At 45.1% G+C, this 25791-nt stretch overlaps 1 protein-coding gene and 1 non-coding gene across 5 annotated transcripts in view; one reads left to right on the forward strand and one right to left on the reverse strand.

The window, feature by feature from the left end:
* Positions 1-2633: 2633 nt before the first annotated feature.
* Positions 2634-2740, forward strand: LOC133260852 (U6 spliceosomal RNA). Its single transcript, XR_009740993.1, has one exon. It is a non-coding gene; the product is annotated as a U6 spliceosomal RNA (small nuclear RNA).
* A 5713-nt stretch (positions 2741-8453) lies between these two features.
* Positions 8454-25791, reverse strand: part of LAPTM4B (lysosomal protein transmembrane 4 beta) — a 62223-nt gene continuing 44885 nt past the window's right edge. For all 4 annotated transcript variants that reach the window (XM_061439312.1, XM_061439315.1, XM_061439314.1 and 1 more), the window contains exon 7: positions 8454-9060. In XM_061439312.1, coding sequence (XP_061295296.1) covers positions 8983-9060 — 78 coding nt within the window. In that variant the 3' untranslated portion in view covers positions 8454-8982. The remainder of the gene's footprint in view (positions 9061-25791) is intronic.

The following is a 25791-nucleotide window of genomic DNA, read 5'->3' on the forward strand; positions in this document are numbered from 1 at the left end:
GGCAATAAACAGGACTGAGATGCTGATATGTGCCACCACGATGGATACATCTAGAAAACAGCATAGCTAAGTGAGAGCTAGATCACCCAAAACTTCACGCTGTATGATTCCATGTCCAGAACAGGGAAAATCCATCAAAACAGAAAGTAAATTAGTGGTTGCCTTGAGGTGAGAAGTTTGGGGGAAGAAAGGGGAGTGATTCTTTATACATGAGAAGTTTCTCTGAAGGGTAATGGGAATGTTCTAAAGTTGATTGTAGCGATGGTTGCATGACTGGATAATATTAAGAAATCATTAAGTCGTGCAATTCTATGGCATGTGAACTGCATCTTAATAAAGTGTGGGTTTATGGGGAGATGGTAGGTTTTAATTCTGGGTCCTCACATAAACACGTTTTCATCTCTTTTTGAAACAGACTGCTCCTCTTCCTTGTTTGCACACCCCTCTCGGAAAGCTCTCCCTCCTGGAAGCAGGTCTGTCGCACATGGGCAGGAAGGGCCTCTTGCCCCGTTCCTCAGCTCCTATTCCTGTGTTCTCACACACCGGTGCTGGAGTCTGGACTCCTCCTCTGATTACTGTTTTCCACCGCAGGACTTGCCAGCTGGCGGGGACTTCTGGGCTAGTGTTGGTGGTCCCCGCCACAGGGAAATGCACAAGGCTTTCCTGATGGGATCTTGAGACTACTCTTGTAAAGGCCGAAAGACAAACATGCTCTATCACACACAGGCCTTCAGGGGTTTTATTTAAATCTGAAGTGCCCAGGAAGTAGAACGTCTCAGCTGGACTTGAGTTGCATGTTGGCTGTTTGGAATTTTCCCTCATGTCCCCAAGTCCTCAGAGTTCCAGAGGGTCTCAGACTTGGTTATTCATTGTTCCAACAATACACTAATCTACTAGGAAAGAGAAAGGAGCAAGTTCAAGGGAGCCACACATCTAGTGATTTAATGTTTCATTCAGAGCCCTCCTGCATTAAATTCACACAAAAGAACTCGATCACAAGCATAGAGCTAAGAATGCCATTTCCCCTTTGAATGTGAACTGCAGCAGGGCGTCATCTATCCCCTCATCTCAGCTGTCCTTTAATCTTTCTTGAGAGATCAGTCCTTCTATTTCTGTGTTGCTGGGTTTTGCCCATCACCTCTACGACTTCTAGAGGTTGAGATGCCACCCCACTCCCAACCCACAGTAAACACACTGGTGGGGTCTGTGGAGAGACCTCTCTTTGTTCCCTCCTACTGTCTACAGGAATGAGGTCTTTTTATTCCCCCAGGGGTCTTTTCTGGAAAAAGTAGTCTCTGTGGAGCTTGCTGCTGCTGCTGCTAAGTCGCTTCAGTCGTGTCCGACCCTGTGCGACCCCATAGACGGCAGCCCACCAGGCTCCTCCGTCCATGGGATTTTCCAGGTGGAGCTTGAGTCCCCCTGAATTGTTAAGAATTTGTCGCAATCACCATGGGTGGGGTTACAGATGGTTTTACTTGCTCTCCTATGCTTATTCTATTCTTATTCTAGTGACTATGTTTGAGCTTCTTCTATCTGCCAAACAAATGCCAGGCACTGGGGACAGAACACTAAGGAACATAGACACAGTTTCTAATCTACTGGGAGAGGACAGATGAGAAAGGTGACAGGAACCAGAATGTAAGGTGTGCCTTGACTGGGATGCTATGGTATGTTATGTATGAAAGTGAAAGTCCCTCAGTCGTGTCTGACTCTTTGCGACCCCATGGACTATACAGTCCATGGAATTCTCCAGGCCAGAATACTGGAGTGGGTAGCCTTTCCCTTCTCCAGGGGATCTTCCCAACCCAGGGATCGAACCCAGGTCTCCAACATTGCAGGCAATTCTTTACCAGCTGAGTCACCAGGGAAGCCCAAGAATACTGGAGTGGGTAGCTCACCCTTCTCCAGTGGGTCTTCCCAGCCCAGGAATTGAACCGGGGTCTCCTGCATTGCACACGATTTCTTTACCAACTGAGCTATCAGGGATGCCCATGTTATGCTATGGCAGAACAGAAAACGAATCCCTCCCAGACTAGAGGGTCACAGAAGGCTTCTAGAAGGCAGTGACATTCAAGATGAGACCCAAAGGATAAATTATTGGTTTTATTTTCTATTTTTTCTTGCAATATATTACTTATACAATTTTCTTTCCGCCTTGTGGGATCTTCCTTGAGCTGGGCCACTGCAATGAAAGTGCTAAATCCTGACCACTGGACCACCAGGAAACTCCCTTATGTAATTTTATTTTTAAATGCACAAGTTTACTGATGTCAGAGTCAGGCCTGGATTCACTCCTAAGATGTTCAAGGAAGCTGGTTCTCAGGGACACAGATGATTTAGTGTATTAACCTCACAGGGCGGAGGAAAACCTAGAGTTTCGTGGGAGAGGGCTATATTCTCCCTCTGTTTGGCAAATGTGGAAACAAACCCTGTGAGAGAGGTTTTCTGGGGCAGGCAGGGAAGGAAAGAGAGTTGGGTCTCAAGGCCCCAGTTATTCCTCCAAGATAATGTAAACACATTACATCACTTATCTACTCACTTATGCTTGGAACGTTATTGCACACAGTCGTCTTGAAAGATAAATCAGTCCAGGAACTTCCCTGGTGGTCCAGTGGTTGAGAATTCACCTGCCAGTGCTCGCTTAGGCAGCGCATAGACTAAAATTGGAACGATACAGAGGAGATTAGCGTGGCCCCAGTGCAAGGATGACATGCAAATTCATGATGCGTTCCATATTTTTAATAGATCACCAATGGGAATTTGCCGGCTCAGGAAACTCAAATGGGCTCTGTATCAACCTAGAGGGGCGGGATGGGGAGGGAGGTGGAAGGGAGGTTCAAAAGGGAGGGGGTATATGTATACCGATGACTGATTCATGTTGAGGTTTGATAGAAAACAACAAAATTCTGTAAAGCAATTATCCTTCAATAAAAAAAAAAAAAGAAAAAAAGAATTCATCTGCCAATGCAGGGGACATGGGTTAGATCCCTGGTCCAGGTAGACCCCACATGCCGAGAAGCAACTAAGCCAGACACAGCTACTGAAGACGGTGCTCCTAGAACCTGTACTCTGCAACAAGAGGGGCCACGACAATGTGAGGCCAACTCACTGCAACTAGAGAAAGCCCATGCACAGCAACGAAGACCCAGCCAAAGAAGAAGTTAAAAAAAAGATAAACTAGTGCATTTTAAAGTGTCTAATGTTCTCAAAAGGAAATCGCTCACTCAAAACAATTAACTGCTCCCAAAGGCCCACCTCAGTTGATCTTTCTTCCTAGCTGAACACTTTCCTTATGATAAGAATTAAAAGCTGATATTCACAGAACATGCTTAAGCCTGATTAAATAGAAAATAGACAGCTTTACTTGTGTAATACAAACCTCAAGTAAAAAAATCCACCCCAAGTTTACAAACTTCATATGGCTTTACATGACTTGCCTTCCTTCTTGTAATGTCTTCATTCCAGTTAGTAGCAATCAACCTTGTTAGTAAGAACCGAGAGGGTTGGTACAGAATTCTGAGATTCTTGATGTCTCAAAGATATGAAATAGATGCTTAGATGGACTCAACTGGACTCAACTGGCAACAAAATCCTGACTCTGCCACGTACTGTGGAAACTTGGGATCAGTTATTTTCCTTTAAAAGTCTGTTTCTCCATCTGTAAGATGAGGATAAACAGTAACTGTAAAGTGCTTAGCAGCATGGCTGGCACATAGAAAGGTTCAGGGAGTAGTCAATGTCATTCTGCCAGATGAGGTAGAAGCCACAGGTCTGGGGGCTGATTAGGGAGAAAGGGACAGGCAAAGAGGCCCTGTGATCTCAAGTTGGGGGTGACAGGAATGATGGGGAGACCACTAGCAGATACAGGGGTCAACATGAGCAGATTTGGGGGAAGAGGAAACAATGCTTCATCTCAGGCACAGTGAATATTTGATGTCGTGATGTCATTAAGAGAAGACTGGGAGTGTTGATAAAAGCAGGGTTGGCGCTGCCATTATTATTTATTGCAGGGGACCATATGCAGGAATATGCAGAAGACCCAGGTTCGATCCCTGGGTTGGGAAGATCCTCTGGAGCAGGGAATGGCAATCTACTCTTGCGTGGAGAATCCCAAGGACGAAGGAGCCTGGTGGGCTGTAGTCCACAGGGTCGCAGAGTCGGACATGACTGAGAGACTAACACTAATCTGCAGGAAAGAAAGATTTAATTTAAAAGACATAACATGACTGCAGCAACAAAAGATGCTTGCTTCCTGGAGGAAAAGCTATGAAAAACCTAGACAGTGTTGTATTAAAAAGCAGAGACGTCACTTTGCTGACAAAGGTCCGTATAGTCAAAGCTATGGTTTTTCCAGTGGTCATGTATGGATGTTAGAGTTGAACCATAAAGGCTGAGTGCTGAAGAACTGATGTTTTTTAACAGTGGTGCTGGAGAAGACTCTTGAGAGTCGCTTGGACAGCAAGGAAATCAAACCAGTCAGTTCTAAAGGAAATCAACCCTGAATATTCACTGGAAGGACTGGATGCTGAAGCTGAAGCTCCAATACTTTGGCCACATGACCTGAAGACCTGATTCATTGGAAAAGACCTTGATGCTGGGAAAGATTAAAGGCAAAAGGAGAAGGGGATGATAGAGGACGAGATGGTTGGCTGGCATCCCTGACTCAATGGACATGAGTTTGAGCAAGCTCCAGGAGATAGTGAAGGACAGGGAAGCCTGGCATGCTGCAGTCCATGAGGTTGCAAAGAGTTGGACACGACTTAGCAACTGAACCAACGTTTAAAAGAACTAAAGAAATTATCTTGCGAAAGTAAAATAGTTAAATAAAGACACATTTGTTTAGCTAAAATGAATACTGGGGGAAACGCGACATCTCACAAAGGCCCCCACACACACAAACAAAGCACACCGTCCTTTCTGCTGGTGGGTCACACAGAGAGCAGACCCAGTGTTCCCAGTCTTTCCAGAGCCAGGGGTTTTTCAGGTGGAGACCACAGACGGGAGCCTCATCAGCTCTTTAGGTCTAGATCGGAGGCCCCAAACTTAGGGTCCCAGGAATCTGGCACCTGTTGTTGGTTATCTTTCTTCACAGCAGGACTCGATATGCCAGAGAACTGAACCATGACTAGCAGACAATCTGATGGTACATTCACTGCCAGGCTCTTCTAAGAGAAATGAGGGCCCCACTGCTGGCTAATTACGCCCATCTACCCACCGTCACACAGTTCCTCTCCAAACTCTCTCTACTGCAACAATATACCCTGGACAACTTGCCCAACACCAAGGAATATATATGTTCTATTTGCTCAGCTGAAGAAGATCCCATGATAATAAATTTTACTTAGTAAGCAAAAACTTGTTTTATCTGTTTGTTGTTAATGGCTTAAAAATTTATTGAAGGATAATTGCTTTACAGAATTTTGTTGTTTTTTGTCAAACCTCAACATGAATCAGTCTGCTAATGGTTTTTTTAAAAGTATGTGTTTAAAAAAAAAAAGTATGTTAGGTTTTAGATGGGATAAAATAAATAAAACTTTAGTCCATCATGCTGTTTTGAGCCAAACTCTTCATTCTGAAGCAGCAGGCGTTTCCTCTACTTAGGGTCGTATCGATGCAGGTAGAGAGCTAAGACTTTTGCTTTGATGTCACTTCTCCAGGGTTGGCCAGGCAATAGATTCTCTTCTGTCTCCGTACACGACTCAGCAGCAGGCATGCATGGGCTTCTCAGCAGAAGGTTGCAGACCTGGCTGGCTTCCACACACCAGTCATTTGGCAGAAAACTTGGCCAGCAGGCAAAACACCTTAAGTGAATTTCATGGGTGTGGAGACATCTATGCAATGCCTCCTTTCTCCTTCCCTTTTAGAACACGGATGTGAGCTGCCCAAAACCCATTTTACACAGAAGTGGGTTCTACTTCTGGTACTGAAATGTCTCACTTTACACTGGCTGTCCTTTGGCATTATACCTCACCTGCCCTCTCCCCACCAGAATGTAGAATTTTGTCTACATGACCAGCGGCAATATTAACAGTCACAATATTTAGGTCGTTTTCCAGATTGGCTGCAAAAGCTAACATTATCTTTTCAAATGGAAATAGTGTTTTCATAAAAGATCCATTTGTATAGCAGGATTTTTTTCCTCCAATGATGACTCCAGTGATTCACATATAATACATCCCCTCCACGGAGAAAACTTGAATGCTTTGTCTCTAAAAATGATCTCTTGAGAGTATTACTGAGTACTGCTGATTAATAAACTGAAGTGAAGGTGAAAAGACAAATACAATAAGGTGTGGTTCAGCTAAGCAGTCAAACTAAACAAATTTTGGGACCATTAGAGTTTAAAAAAATAGGGGGAGAAAGGAGGGTGGAGACAACCTGTCTGGCATTATGCAGAACAACAGGATGGGGACAAGGGATTTGCGGGAGATGCTGCTCATGTGTTTACGTAGAAAGAAGGTACAGGAAGGGGAGCAGTGAGTCAACCGGCCCTTTCATGTGACGGAACATTCTGGAAACCCGACTGGCTCGTTCAATGGAGGCTCAATTTCTAGAGTGGGCAGACCCCATCTAAGCCCAAAGATGTGTTTTTCTCTTCCCTCTGTCCAGCAAACAGACTCCAACCCCTCCCACAGGCTGCTTATCAGTGGGCCCATTTGCACATCTACTGGTGCTGGGCTGAATATCCATAACCTTAAAATAGGGTTTGGGGGTTTCAAGACAAAAAAACCCAAAGATCTCTCATCGGTTCTCAACAGTCAAGTGACCAGAAAGTATATAAGCATGAGAGCAACTGAGGTAATGACTGTTGTTGTTCTCTGCAGACGACAAAACAGAAGAACAGAGCTAAATATTAAAGTGGGGTTTCAAATACATTTAAAAGAGGTATGTATCTGTATTAGACATGAGACAGGGCCACAGCGAACTGCTGAGTATGCTCTGGAGGGTCACTTTAATCCAAGCCATCACCTCTCCACACTGGAGACATGAAGACAATTCCTTACTCTGCAGAGGTAAGGATGGGGGCAGCTTCGGGAGTGAGCTTGAGATGTCACGTCAGGAAGGCCCAGTAGCATCAGCACCTGTGAGGTCTGAGTGACATGAATCCTCTGGTCGGTGGCACTGAGTGTCATGTGAATGAGATCCCCTCTGGGGACCCTATGAAGGGAGTCTCAAAACCAGCATTTTTCTCCACTTGATCACCTCATTTTTCATAGTGTAAAACATGATTAAGCAAAGTGCCGGAAAATCACAGGGAGTAATATGCAAACGACTGTGACTTCCCACATGCCTTCCAAGGGATCAGTGAAAACGATCTGATAGGCTTTTTCCATCCGTAACAACCCTGCATGTGTTTAACTTGGTGGGAGCTTCAACGAACAGAATTTCTGAGGTTGAGTGTATATGGAATACTAACGTGATGCACCAAAAGAAATGACTGAGGCTGATTCTCAGGGATAAAAACCATCCCCCCCTTCACCTCTTATTTTTTCCTTACATTTCCATATTATCTGAAACACCTATCTGGAAACAAGCCAAAATCCCTCCTATTTTAACCTCCCTTGGAACACAAGAGAATCTAAACAGCCTGTTACAACTGCACTGCGGACAGAAAGCAATCAGATTCGAAGCAGCTGAGTTGGCAGAGGCGGGGTTAGGAATGCTGCAAGTTCATGTCTGTCCTCTCCCTTTCTCTTGGCCCAAGATGCTCTGATTTTATCAGCATGAAGATACTAAAAAAACACCTATGTGTGAGACAAGCCATAGAGCCTCCTCCTCAGGCCAAATTCTGTGTCTAACACAGTCCCAAGTGGGCAAGAAGTGTTTCCAGGCACAATCACCAGAGTCAAAAGGTGGTCTTCTTGAATGTGGGAAAAATCTCACTTTAATTGCAAACCTTCATTTATAAGCACATCCAATAATGAACAAAATGAAGAGCTGTGACTTTTTAACATGTGAATATATCAAAAATCTCTGGAAATTCAGGTAGTCAAGACAAGGCTATTTCACAAGGAAAGCAACCCCCCCTCCAGCCCCCACCTCCCATTTTTCAGAAGACTTTTAAAAGATCACAAGGCATACTCAGAAGTTCACAGTAGCAGGTTGCACCTTGTAGGGAGAGAAGAAAACCTTCTTTCATATTGGTAGATAAATATGTATCAGTAATTCCACCTGACAAAGGGTGGTGGTGGGTGTCCTCCCCGAGTCAGGCGAGGGCAGAACACTGAGCTAGAGGGGTTTCTGAGCAGGGACAGGAAAAGGAGAGGAAAGAGAGACTTGACAGCACAAAGGACCAAATCCATCAGTCCCCCCGACACACCACACTGTGACCCCAGACACGCGCGGACAAGAGCAGCCAGCAGGGCGGCCACCGACTGTCTGCCTTGCCATGGATTATCAGAGGGTCTCACAGTCAAAATCCTTGACCAGCAAACTCAAAAACCATCACCAAATTTAAATCATAAAGTAAATGTCTAAGGAAATTCTTGTTTTATTTATGTATTTATATGGACTCCTTACACAAATAACATTCCTATTCTCCTAAGGGTTTCTTCTATAAATTGGAATGGCCAAGGAAAGCACTGTCTAATTTTGACTTGATTATACACGTTCAAAAGAGAAAGAGGGAGTGAAGAGAAAAGCGCTGGAAAGTCTTCGACTCTGGGGCTCAGCACGTACAACAGACGTCTCGGACTCAAGATTCATCCGGGTTGTCGGGTAGTTCCAACGCAGAGGGAAAACTAGGGGAGCCCACCCCACCCCACCCCACAGAGAGAATTTCTACAGCTACTCTAGCAAGGTGCTCCAGCTAAAGCATAGGTTTCAAACTACAGAGTTTCAACTTAACATCTAAAATTTTAAACTGTAGCATTTCTGCGACAAATAAGCTCAGAGAGCTCATCTCAGAAGAAAAATTAAAGAACTATTGCTCTGATGAATGACAAGTCTGGCCGTTGCTCTCATGCCGCCCAACTTCCAGGCTCAGGCAGACACGTACGGGGGCGGCGGCTCCTTGGTGGCGCTGTTCACAGTGGCATCATCGTACGGGGGTAGCAGCACCTGGGAGGAAGAGAAGACAAGGGTCAGAGGTTAAAGGTGCGCACCTGCTCCCCTGGGCTTCACTTTAGCTCAAGTTTCTCCATAACGTGTACAGGTATCAATTGTTCAGCAAGTGGCTAGATTTTGGGGGGAGGAGAGATTTTTGAATCCATCAAGTGAAGGAAAGAGACCTCTGGCCTTCTTTTGAGTTTTCCAATCCTTTTCCACTTGTACCTGGATGTCACAGTGCCCGAGGGGGGTCAGAGGGGTGTGTTTCTAGGACAAGGAGTGGCTCTGAAGAGGAACAAAAGCTCTGGGGTGACATGTATGTGTGTTCACAGAAGTAGGGCAGGTGCCTGACTCACCACAGGGCCACATGTGGTGAGACCTGGGCAGTGAAGTGGGCAACACAAGAGCTCTGGTATCATCCTGGACTCCAAGCCAGGACTCAGCCACATCCTATCAGTATTGCCACGGCTAAGCAAGCCAATCTTCGTTTCTGTGTCTGCACCACAGGGATCCCTGAGAATTAGAGGTCTAAAAGACAACTCACATGCTGTGCTACACATCTGACGAGGCTGATGTTATCTGTAAATGGCGGGAAAGGAAGCACAAAAATCCTAAGCTCATGAACAACCTTTCTGTTTACATTTCAAGGACAAAAATAACTGCACGTAATCGCTTATGAACTATCAATATGAGAAGACACTGGCTGACTTTGACTTTGCAGAGTATTTACAAAACAGAGAACATCAACTCCGTGTGACTGGCCTCTAGTCAACTAACATTTACTGTACACCTACCACAGGACGGTTCCTGCCCTTAGGAATTCAGAGATGAGGTGTGTTGAGACACCCTACCCAACTCAAGGTCTTTGTGGAAAGAAAAAGAATATTCACAAATTAAGTGGAACACAACAAAACCACATTTTGTTATTAATACTTTTTCTATTATGGACATGACTTAAAGTGGTAAACATCTATCAATTCCATGAATTGCCATGCCATCTATCTATCCCCTTGGGCTCCTACAGGACACTAAAATTCTCAAGTTTCTCTTTAAGTTTTGTGTACATTACTCCCACCCCCCACCACACATACACGCACACTCACACAAACTCAATATACTATACTATTTGGTTTTCTCCTTTTCTAGTGTTTCAACAAGTGCCGGGCTGCAGTCCTGTCTTCCTTAACCCAGGGTCTGCTGGCCAGTAGGCACAGTGTCAGGGGAATAACTGAGTGCGCTGTCCTGCAGGCCGGCCCTGGAAGACTCCGTATGGTTGGTGGGGTGGTATGGAGCTGGGACACTGGTAGCGGGCATCTGCATGGTCAGGGTCCCCTCAGGAGACAGAAACCACCCAGTGGTTTGAACAGAGAAAAGTTTAACAAAGAATTACGGTATGAACAGGAGGTCGGAGGTGCAGAGAACTCAGAGGAACAAAAAAGGAGAACACTGACAGCTAAGAGTGCTGACTGAGGGAACTCAAAGGAGGAACATGGAAAGGGGTCTCCCACAAAGGCCGGGGAATCACTGTCAGAGACAGTGTGGCTGAACTCACTGGATGGTAGGTAGAGAAGCCTCCTGGGTAGAACCAGGCCAAGCGAGCAAACCACCTGACCGGGTGTGGGTAGGCGGCCGCAGAGGCGCTGTTCACGGGGAAGGGGGGGTGCCGCTGGCCCTGGAAACTGCCTGAGAGGAGGTGCGTGCTGGAGCGCTGCCAGGGAGACGGCCGCCCGTGCCGCTGCCCTGGGGGCCACGGACGTAAGATCTGAACGCTGTGGGGCTCGCACGAACTGGGAGGGAAGACGCCTTCCTCCTCTGGCGCCCTCTACCCGGGAGGCTGGACAGCAAGGTGGCGGGCGAAGGTGAGACGTCACCAGGAGACCAGGCCAGCTCCCGATGGCTAACGGGGGTGGGGAGGAGATGGACTTGGGAGCTGCACCCATGGGAAGTGGGTCACCCAGCCGGAAGCAGGTAACTGGGCTCAGCACCCACAAGAACGTCAAACGGGTCTGAGAACTGTTCCCGGAAGCGGTGGCGACGCCGCACCTGTGTGAGTCCTTCCCCCTGGGCATTGCCCAGGGAGACTCAGGGCGAGGGCTCGGCTGCTGCTGGCGGCGATGGAAGGGAAGAGCACCCAGGGCGCGCTCAGTACAGGCGCCCGTCCGAAGCCAGGAAGCGTCCCTGTGTGCCCTGCATCCAACAAGCCAACGCTGACTGACGACACAGAGGGTGCTGGGTCATGCCCACCCCCCCTCCCGCACGTGAACACACCTCGCTGTCTGTGGAGGAACATTCGTTCTAGAGAACTCGAGAGACTGCTCTTTGAAGTGGCCCCTGCTGAGACTCTGCTAGCCCTTAACGGCATTATGAAAGGGTTTACAGGGTGCAAAATGAGGACCTTATTTAATTTATGGAAGTGGATTTACACCTTTTCCATGTTAGGTGAAAAATGGAAATTTCATACCTCTCCTTTGTAGCCATGTATGACCCACTTAAGATTACTATGAAGCCAAACGCCTGTGACTTTGTAACTTTACTAAGATCTGTGTTTTGTGTTTCGATGCACAGCCTGGGGAGGGCAGCGATGGGTGCATCATGCTGATGAACCGAGATTGAGGCGTGGGTGTGGACAAGATGTCCAAAAACAAACAGGACAGCTGAGGTGGGCTGGAGGGCAGGGAAGCTCCTCGGGAGGATGAGCAGGACCAGGCAGCAAATGAAGAGGGCCACCCGGCAGGTAGGGAGGCGGGGGCACTGGTGTGGGGAGGGGGCTGGGAGCAGAGCGCTTCCTGGGAACCCAGGGGCTGTGATGGGATGCTAAGGGTGGTGCAGAAGGGGCGGGAGAGACAGGCCAAGGTCAGAGCACAGAGGGGACCCCTGTCCCCCTCGAGGAGCATTTCCGGTCTCTGGCAGCAGCATGTCCACTAGGAAGCCTGACAGTCTCAGATGGAGCAGAGCATATTCTCTAAAGTGACAGCCTGGCTCTCTGCAACTGCACGTCTGACCTGAGGACTCAGCCTCCAGCACGTGTGTGTGAGCATGTCACACATGTGTTAAGATACAACCAGCAGAAACAGCTGTGATCAGCAATAGAAATATTCGATTTTGCAAAGACTCGGCATTGGCTTTATGCTGCACCACCTCACTGAGCAATCAGCTGCTTCCGATCTGTCACTTTCCTTGGAGGAGTTACCATAAAACACAGTGAGGCTACTCAAAAAGAAGTGAAATCAGCCATCACAGCCAATTTATTTTTGTTCCCCACCAGGAGCCAAATGCAACACTCAAAGTTTCCAAAATGTTCACAGATGATTAAACACAAAACTGTCTTGAAGAAGAGAAAGTGCTGCAAATTTGTCTTCTGCTTGCCAAAAACTTATTTTCACATTAGGTTTGGCCGTGTGTCACTGTTTCTTGCTATTTACTTTCAAGCTCATTTTCAAGTTTCATTATCATTAGCATCCTCATGGGCTTTCTCTCTCAAATATTCTGTTGCCTTGGACCCCAGATCCAAAGTCAAGGTGCCCGGTGAAGATACTGACACCCTCACGCTTGTCTTCACCTCCCCGTGACCACATACTAAATGCAGACCAGAAAATACTCTTCACAGAGCACTTCATACTCCTGAATTATTTTCAATGAACACTTCTCCAAATGGAATTGGTTTTAAATTCTGAAGGGATAGTGTCATCTTTGTTTAAGCTACATGATGTTAATTTTAATGATGATTTCAAGGAAGCATTGATGAAATGAGGATTGCCATACTGCTTCTCTTACAGTGTGTTAAAACTGACTGCAAACACTGGCTATTGTCCTTTTCAAGTAAAATCAATGAAGCAACTTGGGAATCTGAGAAAATAACTGTAGGATCAATTAAGATAGAAAATGCCAATTAAGATGCCCTACAACACAAAACTTAATGGAAACCTCATTATTTTGACATTATTAGAAGCTGGCATTTAGTTAAGCCCTGTTTTTTTTTTTTTAAGAAATTTGATCATTCACACTGAATGGCCAAAAAATAATCTCTGAAGACTAAAAATGTACATCATGCCCTACCTTGCTATCTAATAAACAGCAGTTACTCAGTGAGTTCAAAAATTGGCAAAGGTGTATGTCAAGGCTGTGTACTGTTACCCTGCTTGTTTAACTTATATGCAGAGTACATCATGTAAAATGCCCAGGGGGATGAAGCACAAGCTGGAATCAAGACTGCCAAGAGAAATAACAATAAGCGCAGATATGCAGATGAAACCACCCTTAAGGCAGAAAGTGAAGAGGAACTAACAGCCTTTTGAAGAAGGTGTAAAGCTGTTTTAAAACTCAACAATCAAAAAGCTAACATCATGGCATCTGGTCCCATTCACTTCATGGCTAATAGCTGGGGAAACAATGGAAACAGTGACAGACATTATTTTCTTGGGCTCCAAAATCAATGTGGAAAGTGACTGCAGCCATGAAATTAAAAGATGCTTGCTTCTTGGAAGGAAAGCTATGACAAACCTAGACAGCATATTAAAAAGCAGAGACATCACTTTGATGACAAAGGTCAGTATAATCAGAGCTTTGGTTTTTCCAATAGTCATGTATGGATGTGAGAGTTGAACCATAAAGAAGGCTGAGCACCAAAGAATTGATGCCTTCTAACTGTGGTGCTGGAGAAGACTCAAGAGTCCCTTGGACTGCAAGGAGCTCAAACCAGTCCATCCTAAAGGAAATCAACCCTGAATATTCACTGGAAGGACTGGTGCTGAAGCTGAAGCTCCAATACTTTGGCTACCTGATGTGAACAGCCAACACATTTGGAAAAGACCCTGATCCTGGGAAAGACTGAAGGAGCAGGAGGAGAAGGGGATGTACAGAGGATGAGATAGTTGGATGGCATCACCGACTCAACTGGGACATGAATTTGAGCAAGCTCTGGGAAATAGGGAAGGACAGGGAAGCCCGGTGTGCTGCAGTCCATGAGGCTGCAAAGAGTTGGACACAACTGAGCAACTGAACAACAATTAATGAGTGCATAAAGACAAATGCATTATATATTGCAGCCATGCACCGCTTCACTTCAAGCAATATTCAATACAACCAAGCTCTAGTCTAAGCACAGACCCCAGGAATTTGTCTTAATAGGATCTCAACTACAGATTGAGTGTTTGATGGTGGAACTCCCTTTCATGCAGATGGAAAATCCCTCTTGTCAATGACCCCAGCAGGGCATCTGCTCCTTAGGAAGATTAGCATCTATATATACACAGTATCTTTTTTCATTGGGAGCAGTCATGCTAGGGGACGTGCACTACCAGGAAAGTAGCTCATCATTCATTTCCATTCAACTCAACAAATATGGAGAGTGTTATAAGGGGATCTTCATCCTCAGCTACGTCAACATACAGAACAGTTGGAGGGAGAAACAGATTAACATCAAAGGTTGCAAAATGGAACACCCTAGAATAGAAGTGATTCCAACTGGCCACACTTCTGCAAGTCATTAAAATTTGGAAAACTCACTCACTCCATCAAACACTAGGAAATGATAAAATGCTTAAGAGTAAAGAATTATGTATTAGGAAAAATAGTAAATGTAGTTTCACTGTAGTATCAGAGTTAAGGTTCTGAAGACTTATTCGGAACTCTATGGTTGATAGGATTACAGTGTAGGTAATGTTATATAAATTATCTTTCGACATTCACAAAATTATGTGCCAAATTTTATATGTGTGCATTTATTTTCCTGGGCAGAGTGTTCAGAGCTCTCATCAGATTCTCAAAGAACCATCCAAGATCCTGGGGTCCTGGACTGTAGGGGAGCGGGGTGTAAGGCATAAGGCAAACTGCAACGGCAGTCTGTCTGCTGGTCTACATCCTAATAAGGACGAAACAGGTTAAGAAGAAATCAAGGCCCAGGATGAGGGCCTGTGGCACCTCATCCACCCTGGAACAGGAGAAACCTTAGTTTAAAATAAAAAAAGAACTGATTGATTATCTCAGAGAGTCAAACATCTGGGAAATATTACTATGTAGTGGACAGATCTGATAGATCACAGCAAGGTAAAAGGTTAACAACTCGGCAGCTGAAAAAACAAAGCAATGTTTGCTTGGGGGTGGGGGTAGGGGGGAGAATTGTACAAGAACAGGGATGTACATGACAGAGCTCTGCACTGAGCAATATTTTCTTAAAATCAAGGAAAACACTAACTGGGGATGTAACAAAAAAATCTGATGTGACTGTATTAGGCAGATGAAGGCAGTGGAGAATATAGGGAGAATAAAACTTAAATCCTATCCAAGAAGTCAAAAGGGATCTCAAATTGATTTTTAAAAAATTAGTACTGTAGATGAAATATGGAGGTAAATACCTGAAGAAATGAGTTGCCAATGTTTACTTCTGGACTGGAAAGTGGAGAATGGGCAAGAAAATGGCAGCAGACCATTGAGAAATAAACTTTGCACTACCATGACTTTTAGCTACGCACATGTTATACTGTGTTAAAAATAGTTTTAAAATAAAAGAATAATCATAACAGTCTTGAAGAAAAGAAGTCAATCATCAAAGGGCAACTTGCAAACCTGAGGCCAGTGGGCAGGCTCAGGGCCACCGCATCCCTCTTGCTTCCTGGCCAGTGGGTAAGTTACACATTCGCTCTGAGCTTCTGCAGGGGTCTGGAAAAGGATCCTAACTTGCTGGAGATGATTCGTCGAAGCCAAAAAGGGTGGTGGGCACAGGACACGTGTAGAGCAGGCACTAACAGAGCAGCCAGGGAGCACAGTGCAGTTGGAGTTCCCTGCCCAGGAGTTGAAATGTGTTTTCACAGAGCAGCTGGTCAGGGGGGCCTCTGGCCTATGTGAGATTCTCCTCCTGTATTGTGAGACCCAAGCTCATCTAGGATGCCCCAAACACCAATGGAAACTAGAGAACCAGGATGCCTTGAGGGGCCCCCAGGAAACAGATGTGAGCCCTGGGAAACAAAGGACTTCCTCATTTAATACATGCTCTTCACGCCACTCAGGCCCAGGCCACTAGCAGCCCACTGTCTGGCTCTGTCCTGTCTGATTTATTTCTATGACTCCCTAGTACGGCAAGTTCAATACCAATCGGACTCCTTTTCCCCATGATTTCTCTCTCCCAAATGTTTTCTTGTCATTCAACAGAAAGCCCAAATAACCCCAGGTTCAGGTTCAAATCACTTCCAGAGATCTGAAATATTCTAGCCACAATTACCGGAGAAGGCAATGACACCCCACTCCAGTACTCTTGCCTGGAAAATCCCATGGATGGAGGAACCTGGTGGGCTGCAGTCCACGGGGTCGTGAAGAGTTGGACACAACTGAGCGACTTCACTTTCACTTTTCACTTTCATGCATTGGAGAAGGAAATGGCAACCCACTCCAGTGTTCTTGCCTGGAGAATCCCAGGGACGGGGAGCCTGGTGGGCTGCTGTCTATGGGGTTGCACAGAGTCGGACATGACTGAAGCGACTTAGCAGCAGCAGCAGCAGCAGACACAATTATTCTTCTCCTCTGAATTATGCTATGCAACTGTGTGTGTGCTCAGACGTTCAGTCATGTCTAACTCTTTGCGATTCCATGGACTGTATGTAGCCTGCCAGGCTCCTCTGTCCATGAGATTCTCCTGGCAAAAATACTGTAGTGGTTTGACATCTCCTGCTCCAGGGTATCTTCCTGACCCAGAGATCAAACCCTCGAATCTTACAGCTCCTGCACTGGCAGGAGGATTCTTTACCACTATTGCTCTCTGGGATCAGAAAAATGAATTAGTTTTTAAAATAAAATAAAAACATCAGTTAGATATTTCCATATTCTTTATAGATAATATGAAGTCATAAGAGTAACACTAGAAATGGCAGTAACTATAGTACAGCACTCTTCTGAAGCACTTACATAAGCAGCTTATCAATTAAATTGTATCATCTCTTGTGGTATTAACTGTCTTGTATGTTTACCACTCTCCCCTCCAAAAAGTTTCTAAAGGAGAAGAGTCTTACATTTCCATGTCCTTTGTCAGCACAGAGAACTCCCATCTGGACACATCTCTGTTAAGACAGAGATGTGTCCAGATGGGAGTTCTTTCATTACATTTCAGCTATATGGCTGTGGTCAAATTCTAGACGCAATCGGTGGTGGTGGCATGAAGCACTAACACCTTCAGCTTCCGTCCTTATAAAATAGAAACCACAATTGACATTCGTCAAAAGATGGTGGTAAGGGCGTCAGGAAGGCAACACACCCAGCGCACAGGCTGAGCACCTGGGCGCTCAGTAAACGGAAGCCATGCTCCAAAACCTGCAGGACAGCCAATGCAGTGTTATCCTAACTAGTTCAACTACACCCCTTCCTTAAGAAAGCGACACCAATGAACATTCTCCTCACAAGCGGCTTCACGTGGGTCACAAAAGGAGCTCCTCTCCCCGCCTCAGCAATGGTGGCTGCGGGAAGCGCGGCAGGGTGACACGTAAGGGGCTCTGAGCCACAAGATGAAGCAAGCAGACGGCTGGATAAAAGCCTCAGGGGAAGGTCACTGAACTGACGGCCGACGTAACTCTGGCTCGCTCGCTCGCTCTCAGGAATCCTGACGGTGTTTCCATTCTTGACCATGAAGGATATGTCCCAGGGCCCAGCGGAGGAACCATGAGTAACTCTTCTGGAAAAGACCTGTGAGGTCACGATTCCTTTGACCTCAAAAGCTGGGAGTGGACGTGGCATTCACCTCCCCCAGAGCTGATCTTCCCGCCCAGCGCCTCTAGCCTTCCCCTCTTCCCTCCTTTACCAAACTTAACAAAGTAACTGAAGCATGAGAAAGAAGACAACACGGGCACCGTTCCCCTGCAGGCTGCCACGTCCGCAGAGGTGTGGGCACCTCTCATTTAGTTACGGTTCTAAAGTCAGAAGTGCCTGCGGCTGGAACACCACGTCCATTCATTCACTCCTCACCCCAGGACGCCCGAGCAGCCACCAGAGGGCAGCTGCTGTGCCTGGTGCTGGGGAAGCAGATGAGGACTGAAGGCTGGAGAATGCCCACCGAAGAGCTAGGGAGAGCATATGTGAACTGTCCCCGAAAAACTGAGAAACACCGGCAAAGGTGTAGATGGTGTGCTTCAGCTGAAGACCTGGGTACTTGAGATTACAAGCGATGAGCCTTGGAACAACAGGCAAGACCCCAGCCGGACTTGTCAGCAAGGCCGGGAAGAGGAACCACTGTCTTGACAAACTCACAGTCCTCCCCACCAGCAGAGGATGGGAGCTTTGGTGATGCCACGTGCGAGAGACACCCGTGGGCATACACAGGCGAGCTTGCACAAAACCAACTGCCCTTCGCTCTCACCGAAGTGTGGACAAATAAAGAAACCACCACTATAAACGCAAACTTCCTTATCCTTTTTTTTTTGGCTCCTTTGAGGGGAAGGAGGCAAGGGGCACGGTGCTCGTGACAGCACCACAGCTCATAAAACCTACAGCTGTTGATAACACATCAGTTAACGGTCCTTCGTAGCCGCTTCACAAATAAGATGAACTCGGCAGGATGAAGTTATCACTCCTCTCCCTCCTCTGGCTTCAAGAAAATATTACAATGTAAGACTGTAGAGCGGAGATTGATGTTGTTGGAGAGAAAATGCTAAATCTGTTCTTATTTATTCAAAGGACAAAAAAAAAGGCAAACCATTGGCAAACTCAGATTTAAAATATAACCCCACTTGTTACAAATGACTGTCACATAGCAAAGTGGGAATGACATCACAGTTGGGAAACACTACAGTAATAAACAGCATAAATCCTGAACACTTTTAAATGTGGGGATGACAAAACCAGATTTACATTTCAGATCCATTTGACAGCAACAGAGAGAAGAGAAAAAAAAACAAAAAAAAACTGAAGAGAAAGTAGAGTTCAGGACTAGAGGTTAAAACCCTAATCCTAACAAATGTAAAGCTGACTCTTTAGTTACAGAGGGTTCCCAGGTAGCGCAGTGGTAATGCATGCACCTGCCAATGCAGGAGACACAGGAGACGTGGGTTTGATCCCTGGGTTGGGAAGATCCTCTGGAATAGCAAATGGTGCATGTGTGTGCTCAAGTCATGTCCGACTCTTTGCAACCCCAAGGGCTGTAACAGCCCACCGGGCTCCTCTGTCCATGGGATTTTCCCAGGCAAGAATACTGGAGAGTGTTGCCATTTCCCTTCTCCAGGGGATCTTCCTGACCCAGGAACCCAATCTACGTCTCCTGTGTCCCCTGTGTTGGCATGCAGCTTCTTTACCATAGCACCACCTGGGAAGCCCAGGAAATGAGAACCCACTCCAGTGCTCTTGTCTGGAAGAATTCCATGGACAGAGGAGCCTGGGAAGCTACAGCCCATGGGGCTGCAAAGAGCTGGAGGACACACGGACACACACAGAGTTGGACACAACTGAGCATGCAGTTGTCTATTTTTTATAGACAAAAAAATTTTTATAGAAAAAAATTCTGACCTTAGAAGATGTGATAATGTGAAAGTACACAGCCCGAAATCACTTGTATCATTTACAGGCATTAGAATCTAACACACGTCCATTTAAATTAATCCCGAGTAGTCAAAATTTTTATTTATGTCTTCACCATTTATTACACCCCTAAGAGTCTACAATGCACCTGGTTTAAAACAGGCAACCATTTATGTGGCAGCTTGGATGGAGGGAGTTTAGGAGAGAATGGACACATGTCTGTGTGTGGCCGAGACCCTTCATTGTTCACGTAACATGGCCATGACATTGTTGTTAATTGGCTATGCCCCAATACAAAAGAAAAAGTTAAAACAAACAAACAGGCAACATTTACATTATCACATCTGCCCCTTAATTTAGGCCAAAAAGCAAAGGAGGGATAGTTGAATCATGACTCTCCAGGATTAACTAAAATTGCCATTTGGGCATTTCAGACAGGATCATCACAAAAGAAAGTCCGACTTTATCGGAGACATCTAAAATAACTGTTCCCAAACTTTCTAAACACTCCCACCTGTAACACACACACACACACACACACACACGTTTAACTAAAGACACACATACACATAACCATGTATTTTTGATTCTAAGGTACACGTTTTTATACATTTTAGCACCTGAATTTAGCCTGTGCTTTGTAACCCACAGCACTTGACAATAAGAAGCACCCAAAATAATAGTACAATATATAGCCAATGGCATCTCATACTCAATGAATTCATCAGGAGTCAGGAAGAACATAAATGAATTTGGAGGACTCTAGTGAGGACCACCCACGACCCCACCCCTGACTACAGAAGGAGAAAATCCTGACTACACCAGGAGTTTCCTGGTGGGCCTAGGTTCAATCCCTGGTTGGGGAACTAAGATCCCACAAGCCACGCTGATTTTATCAATTCACAAAAAACCACTATAAATTGATATTACAGGAGGAAGTCACGATTTCCCTTAACTCTCAGCAGAGAAGCTACTCGAAGTCTTTCATATTATACTTATATAGAATTCATACCTCAAATCTTTTGAATTGGGTCAACAGTCCTCCCTGGTGGGATATTTGGGCAGGAAAACACCAAAACAATACAGTAGCCCCAAGAGAAAGTTAAAATGCAATTCAGGGTCTCATGTTCAAATAAATGTATCTCGGATACTGACATCTAAATATGTATACATTACCTTGATCAAAATAAATATCTAAAGAATTACATTTTTTATCTAAAATGAAAACACCTGACGGCTGAGGTGGGCGAGGGAACGCTCTGTGAGCTGTCACCATAGAAACCCGACCACAGGTTCCAGCTGCTCCTGGCACCCAGGCCTGAATGTGCTATGCCACCTCCTGTGCCCACCTCTGCAGGACAGGACTCGACCCTGTCTTCCAGGGGCTGCCTGCCTGGCTGGGCTCAGCTGCCTTGCTCAGCAGCTGCCAGGGCCCTCTGGACTGGAAGGACTTCTTCAAACTTCAGATCCCCCTTTTACCTGGTCTTCTTCACCACACACTTCTTCCATCCATCCCTGGAATCAATGGGAAGGGAAAAATGTCTTCTACTTTGCTTTCTACTACTCAAGAAATCAACTGCTTAATTTCTACTAGAATCTAATCTGTTGTCTACAAGCTTTGCTTTTTCCTAGCTGGAGCACAAACTTGTATATTCTGCTTTTAAAAAACATCAAAAGCCTTTCTTCTGCTGTTTACACTGCTCATGATTTTTATGGCCATAAGGACGTCTTATCAAATGGACATGCCTTTATTAAATCAAACCAGTTCCCAATTATTAGACAATGAGATTAGATACTTCTGCTATTAAAAACCAATGCCAGGGGTTCTGGTGGCTCAGTGGTAAAGAATCCACCTGCCAATGCAGGAGATGCGGGTTCGATCCTTGATCTGGGAAGATCCCACGTGGCTCAAGGCAAACGCCACAACTACTGAGCCCATGTGCTGCAACCACTGAAGCTCTAGAGCCTGTGCTCCACGAGAAGCCACCACAGTGAGAAGCCCACGCACCGGAACTAGAGTAGCCCCAGCTCAGCGCAACTGGAGAGAAGTCCTCACACCAGTGATGACCCCGCACAGCCAAAAACAAAATTAAATAATTTACAAAAACAATGCTACAGGACACCTTAAACATATATATATATATATATTTAACTTTGACTTCCTTAATATACATTCCCAGAAAATTTCTCAGGATTTACAAGATAAAATTCAATGTCTTTGTCCCTAGAATAAAGTCAACATGAATTCTATTTTGGACATGTGGGATAAAATAAGAAATCAAGTTCTGAGTGTGTTTTAAAGTAAAACACAATGAAAGTGGAGGGTGATTTTATTCTTGGTTCACTGCAAAGCTACTCTTATACTTTTCTTCACTCGCTAGTATAAAAAGGTTACAACTGAGCAACTGATTAATATTCTTTATTTAGGTTCACAAGAAACTGAATTACTTGAACTCTTCTTTCAGAAGCTTTAGGTGTCAAAATATCATCAATGTGTTGATCTGACTGCTGCAGATATTCTCTGGATGAAGTAACTGTAAAGTTATATGGGTCAGAGATAACTTTCGACAGATTAGGATTTTTTTTTCAAATGCTATATTTTACTGAAGGAAGGAAAGAAATATGAGCTGAGTTAATGGCACGCACTGTCCGATTGAAGCATGGAATACATTAAAGCAGGGAAAATGTTTCCCAGGGAAAACCTCAGCGGGTATCCAGGCCATGATGTTTTTCTATTAGAACCAACAGAGAAATCTATCTGAAGCCACGTGCACATATGAAGCTGAGTTATAGAAGGCGGGGCTATTCAGCACAAGGGAACTACAAGAACCTACTTTTTGCACAGGGAACTCTGCTCAGTATCACCTAATAACCTACATGGGGAAAAAATCTGAAAAAGAATACATATAAGAAAATATATGTATAAATACATACACATACATGTATCTAAACAAACAAGGCAGCTGCCTCGGGTGTTACCAAGTTTATTTTTAACTTTCCTTCCACCTCTTTCTTTAAGCCACCCTTCCATTCCTTCCCCTGGGCTAGAGAGCAAAAATAAGCAAAAAAAAAGTCCCCCTGCTCCGAAAGTTTGTGACTTTTCCTTGAGAAGAATCATCTAAACAAATAGCTTTCCTGCTCCTCTCCTGTTTGTCCAAGCCCACCCCGCACCCCGTTAGGGAGGAACGCGGGCTGTGGCCGCAGCCAGGCCCGGTGACGGTCCCGGAGGACCATGGGGCGAAGAACAGGGCTGGAGCAGGGCTGAGGCGGTGGTGATCACTGGCCCCGCGCCCCAGGTCTCACCACGGAGTCCTCTTGGGAAGTTACCCACTTGGCGCCTCGGTTTCCTCTTTGCTACCCAGGGGGTCAACTTCAAGGACTCTTGTGCAACCTGGTTCATATACGTAAAGCACTCGGCCCAGAGCCTGCTGTTGTGACCTAAGTGTCTGGGGAGAAACCCACAGTACAAAAGCCACTGAGCGGGAGGCAGAGGCAGAGAAGGGAGGGCCCTCACTGGGCTTCCTCCGCGCTCCGCTGGATGACGCTTGCGGGAACACAGCTGAGGAGACGAGGGCTGGCCGGTTACCTCTCAGTCCGAGTCAGCTCCTACCCTTCAGGTGAGGGATCTGACATTTCTAGTTAGTCACAGCAAGCAGCGTCCTGGGCAATCACACTTGTTCCACGTTCCCTCGTTAGCAGCGATCGCTTCGGCCTCCGACAGCCCTCTCCAATCTCCCCTCTCTTCACCCTCTTTGCTACCTCCCTGCGTCACCACTGCCTCATCTTCACCATCGCCCGGATCCTGACCATGGAAATGGTCTCCTGAATGTTCTCTCTGCTTCTCTGAGACGCTGCCAAGTCTACCTCAACCTCTCACAATTTTAAAATTAAAAATAAAAAGCTTAGATCACACAAACTACTTAATTACAAGGGAAAAGAAGATACCTAAAACGGAGATATTACAAATAAGATGTCTCACTCATATTCTAGTACTCACTAGGTCACAAGCTTCAGAGCCAGTAACTCAAAGGCTGAAGTTTAAAATCCTGTTATCAAAGAACCTTCTTCCAGCCATTCCCTCCACACTGCCTCCTAGACCCTCTGGTTCATAGAGGCAGATTACTGTGGCCAAGGGGCTGTTTTGTGAGGTTACGTTCAATGGACATGAATCTGAAGTGCCCGGGACTGGCAGAGATCTTCAGAGCCGGCCTGGCTGCGTCTGTGCTCAGTCCTGTCTGACTCTTTGGGACCCCATGGACTATAGCCCACCAGGCTCCTCTGTCCATGAGATTTTCCCAGGCAAGAATGCTAGAGTGACAAGTTTTTGCTGCTGTTAGCCGATTAAAAGAGGTTTTAACAATTCAATTTGCATAAACTTTAATGTGAAAGAAATCTATTTCTATAATCCACATGTTTAGTATTTTAATATGCTCTTTCTCTTAAGGCTTGATTTTGATGAAGGCAGGGGAGTGAATGTGGTTATTATGTAGTATGTATCCAGAACATGATTTCTACAACATTCTAAAGAGAAGACTGCTTCTCTTTAGGGTGCCTAACCCTATATTGTATGGCAGTGACTCAAAGGGATATTTTAAATGTTCAAGTAAAATACTACAAAGCCTGTTAGGTACTACCCTAATACTCATAAGTAGTCTGGACCTGACTACTTAATGAAATCAACGATGAGGTATTTCTTTTGGCCTAAGAGCATCATGGAGGAGGTAACAGCAACCCACTCTAGTAGTCTTGGCTGGAAAATTCCACGGACAGAGAAGCCTGATGAGGTATATAGGCCATAGGGTCACGAAGAGTCAGACATGACCTAAGCCCAAGTCCGCATACGCTGGAAGAGCATCAAGGGGGAACAAAAAACCCAAGACCCCAAGAGACATTATAACTAATAGCGCTTGTGACCTCTCTATCTTCAAGTGTTTCTTTCAAAGATTTTTGTTTTGGTTTAGTTAAGAAACCAGAATGATTAACCCAGAGAATAACCTCCAATATCTAATGAACTCTATTCTCCCTGAGTAGTATCTGAAAAAGTAGGTATTTGCCGAATAATATGTGTGCTGTTTTAGAGAAGAAAACGGAAGCACATTTATTTTCTACCAACCAGAGCCCCAGTTCTCTTCCCACAGAGGTCACCCTGAGACTCTTCAGCCTGGGAGAAAAGCCATCTGGCTTAACACTTGATAGGAAATGAAAGACACGACGTGTTATTATGTCCATGTGGATTCCCAATAAAGACATGGGCAACGGGGAAACATATGTTATTACACACTATGAGGATATCTTAATAAAGCTAGGAGACCAGGGGAAATGACAGAACTAATCATTCAAACCCCTATTTAGGGTGCAGAGGGAGGCTTCAGTATATTTGTTGTCGTTTTTTTTTTTTTTTTTAAGTTAGCTAACTAGAAATCCTTTAATACTAGTTAAAACAATCTTTAAATATGTAGAGTCCTCTTTAAAAATCCATTCTCCAACCCTAGAAATGCAGATTATGGTCCTTACTGAAAGGAAGCAGGGTTCCTTAGAGAAATAGCTGATTCCAGGTCTAGGACAGGATATGGACAAGGTGAGCCTAGAACAATGTCAATGTCATCGAGACAGCAAGGAAGCACTCAGACCACCAGTTATATAAAGATGCCAACTTGAAGAGGCCCTAATTGGGAAAGATGGCACAATTTGAGCATTAATAAGGATGGTAATGTACTGCTACTGCTAAGTCACTTCAGTCGTGTCCGATTCTGTGCGACCCCATAGACGGCAGGTAATGTACTAGCTGTTTAGAAAACCATTTTGCTTTTCCACTGAGGTCTAAAATGTGGAACAGTAGGTAAATTTTACTATTTAGGCTTACTGATAAAATTAATCAAAATAGCTGTCCTTTTTAAACAGAACATCCCCAGCTGTAATATTATAGGCCTGTTTTCATTAGTTCATTTATTACTTAAAAAAAAAAAAAAAGCCCCACTGGTCATCACTAGAAAATTATGGAACAACTTGTTTGAAAACTGATAAAGAGAACAAAATCATATGTATTTATCATTGCCTATGTACCACTGGGTAATTAAACAGAAAGTGAGGGAAAGTTTTTCTTCATAGGGATATTCCAGCTAATAAATGAAAACTAATAGAATGTCATCATATTTCAATTCCTAATGAATTGATATCAGTAGCTGCTGACATCTCAAATAGAATCAACCAGATGTTATCTCCTTCCTGATGGAAGAACAAATGCATCAACTA

This window comes from Bos javanicus, chromosome 14 (genome assembly GCF_032452875.1).
Source record: "Bos javanicus breed banteng chromosome 14, ARS-OSU_banteng_1.0, whole genome shotgun sequence".
NCBI lineage: Eukaryota > Metazoa > Chordata > Mammalia > Artiodactyla > Bovidae > Bos > Bos javanicus.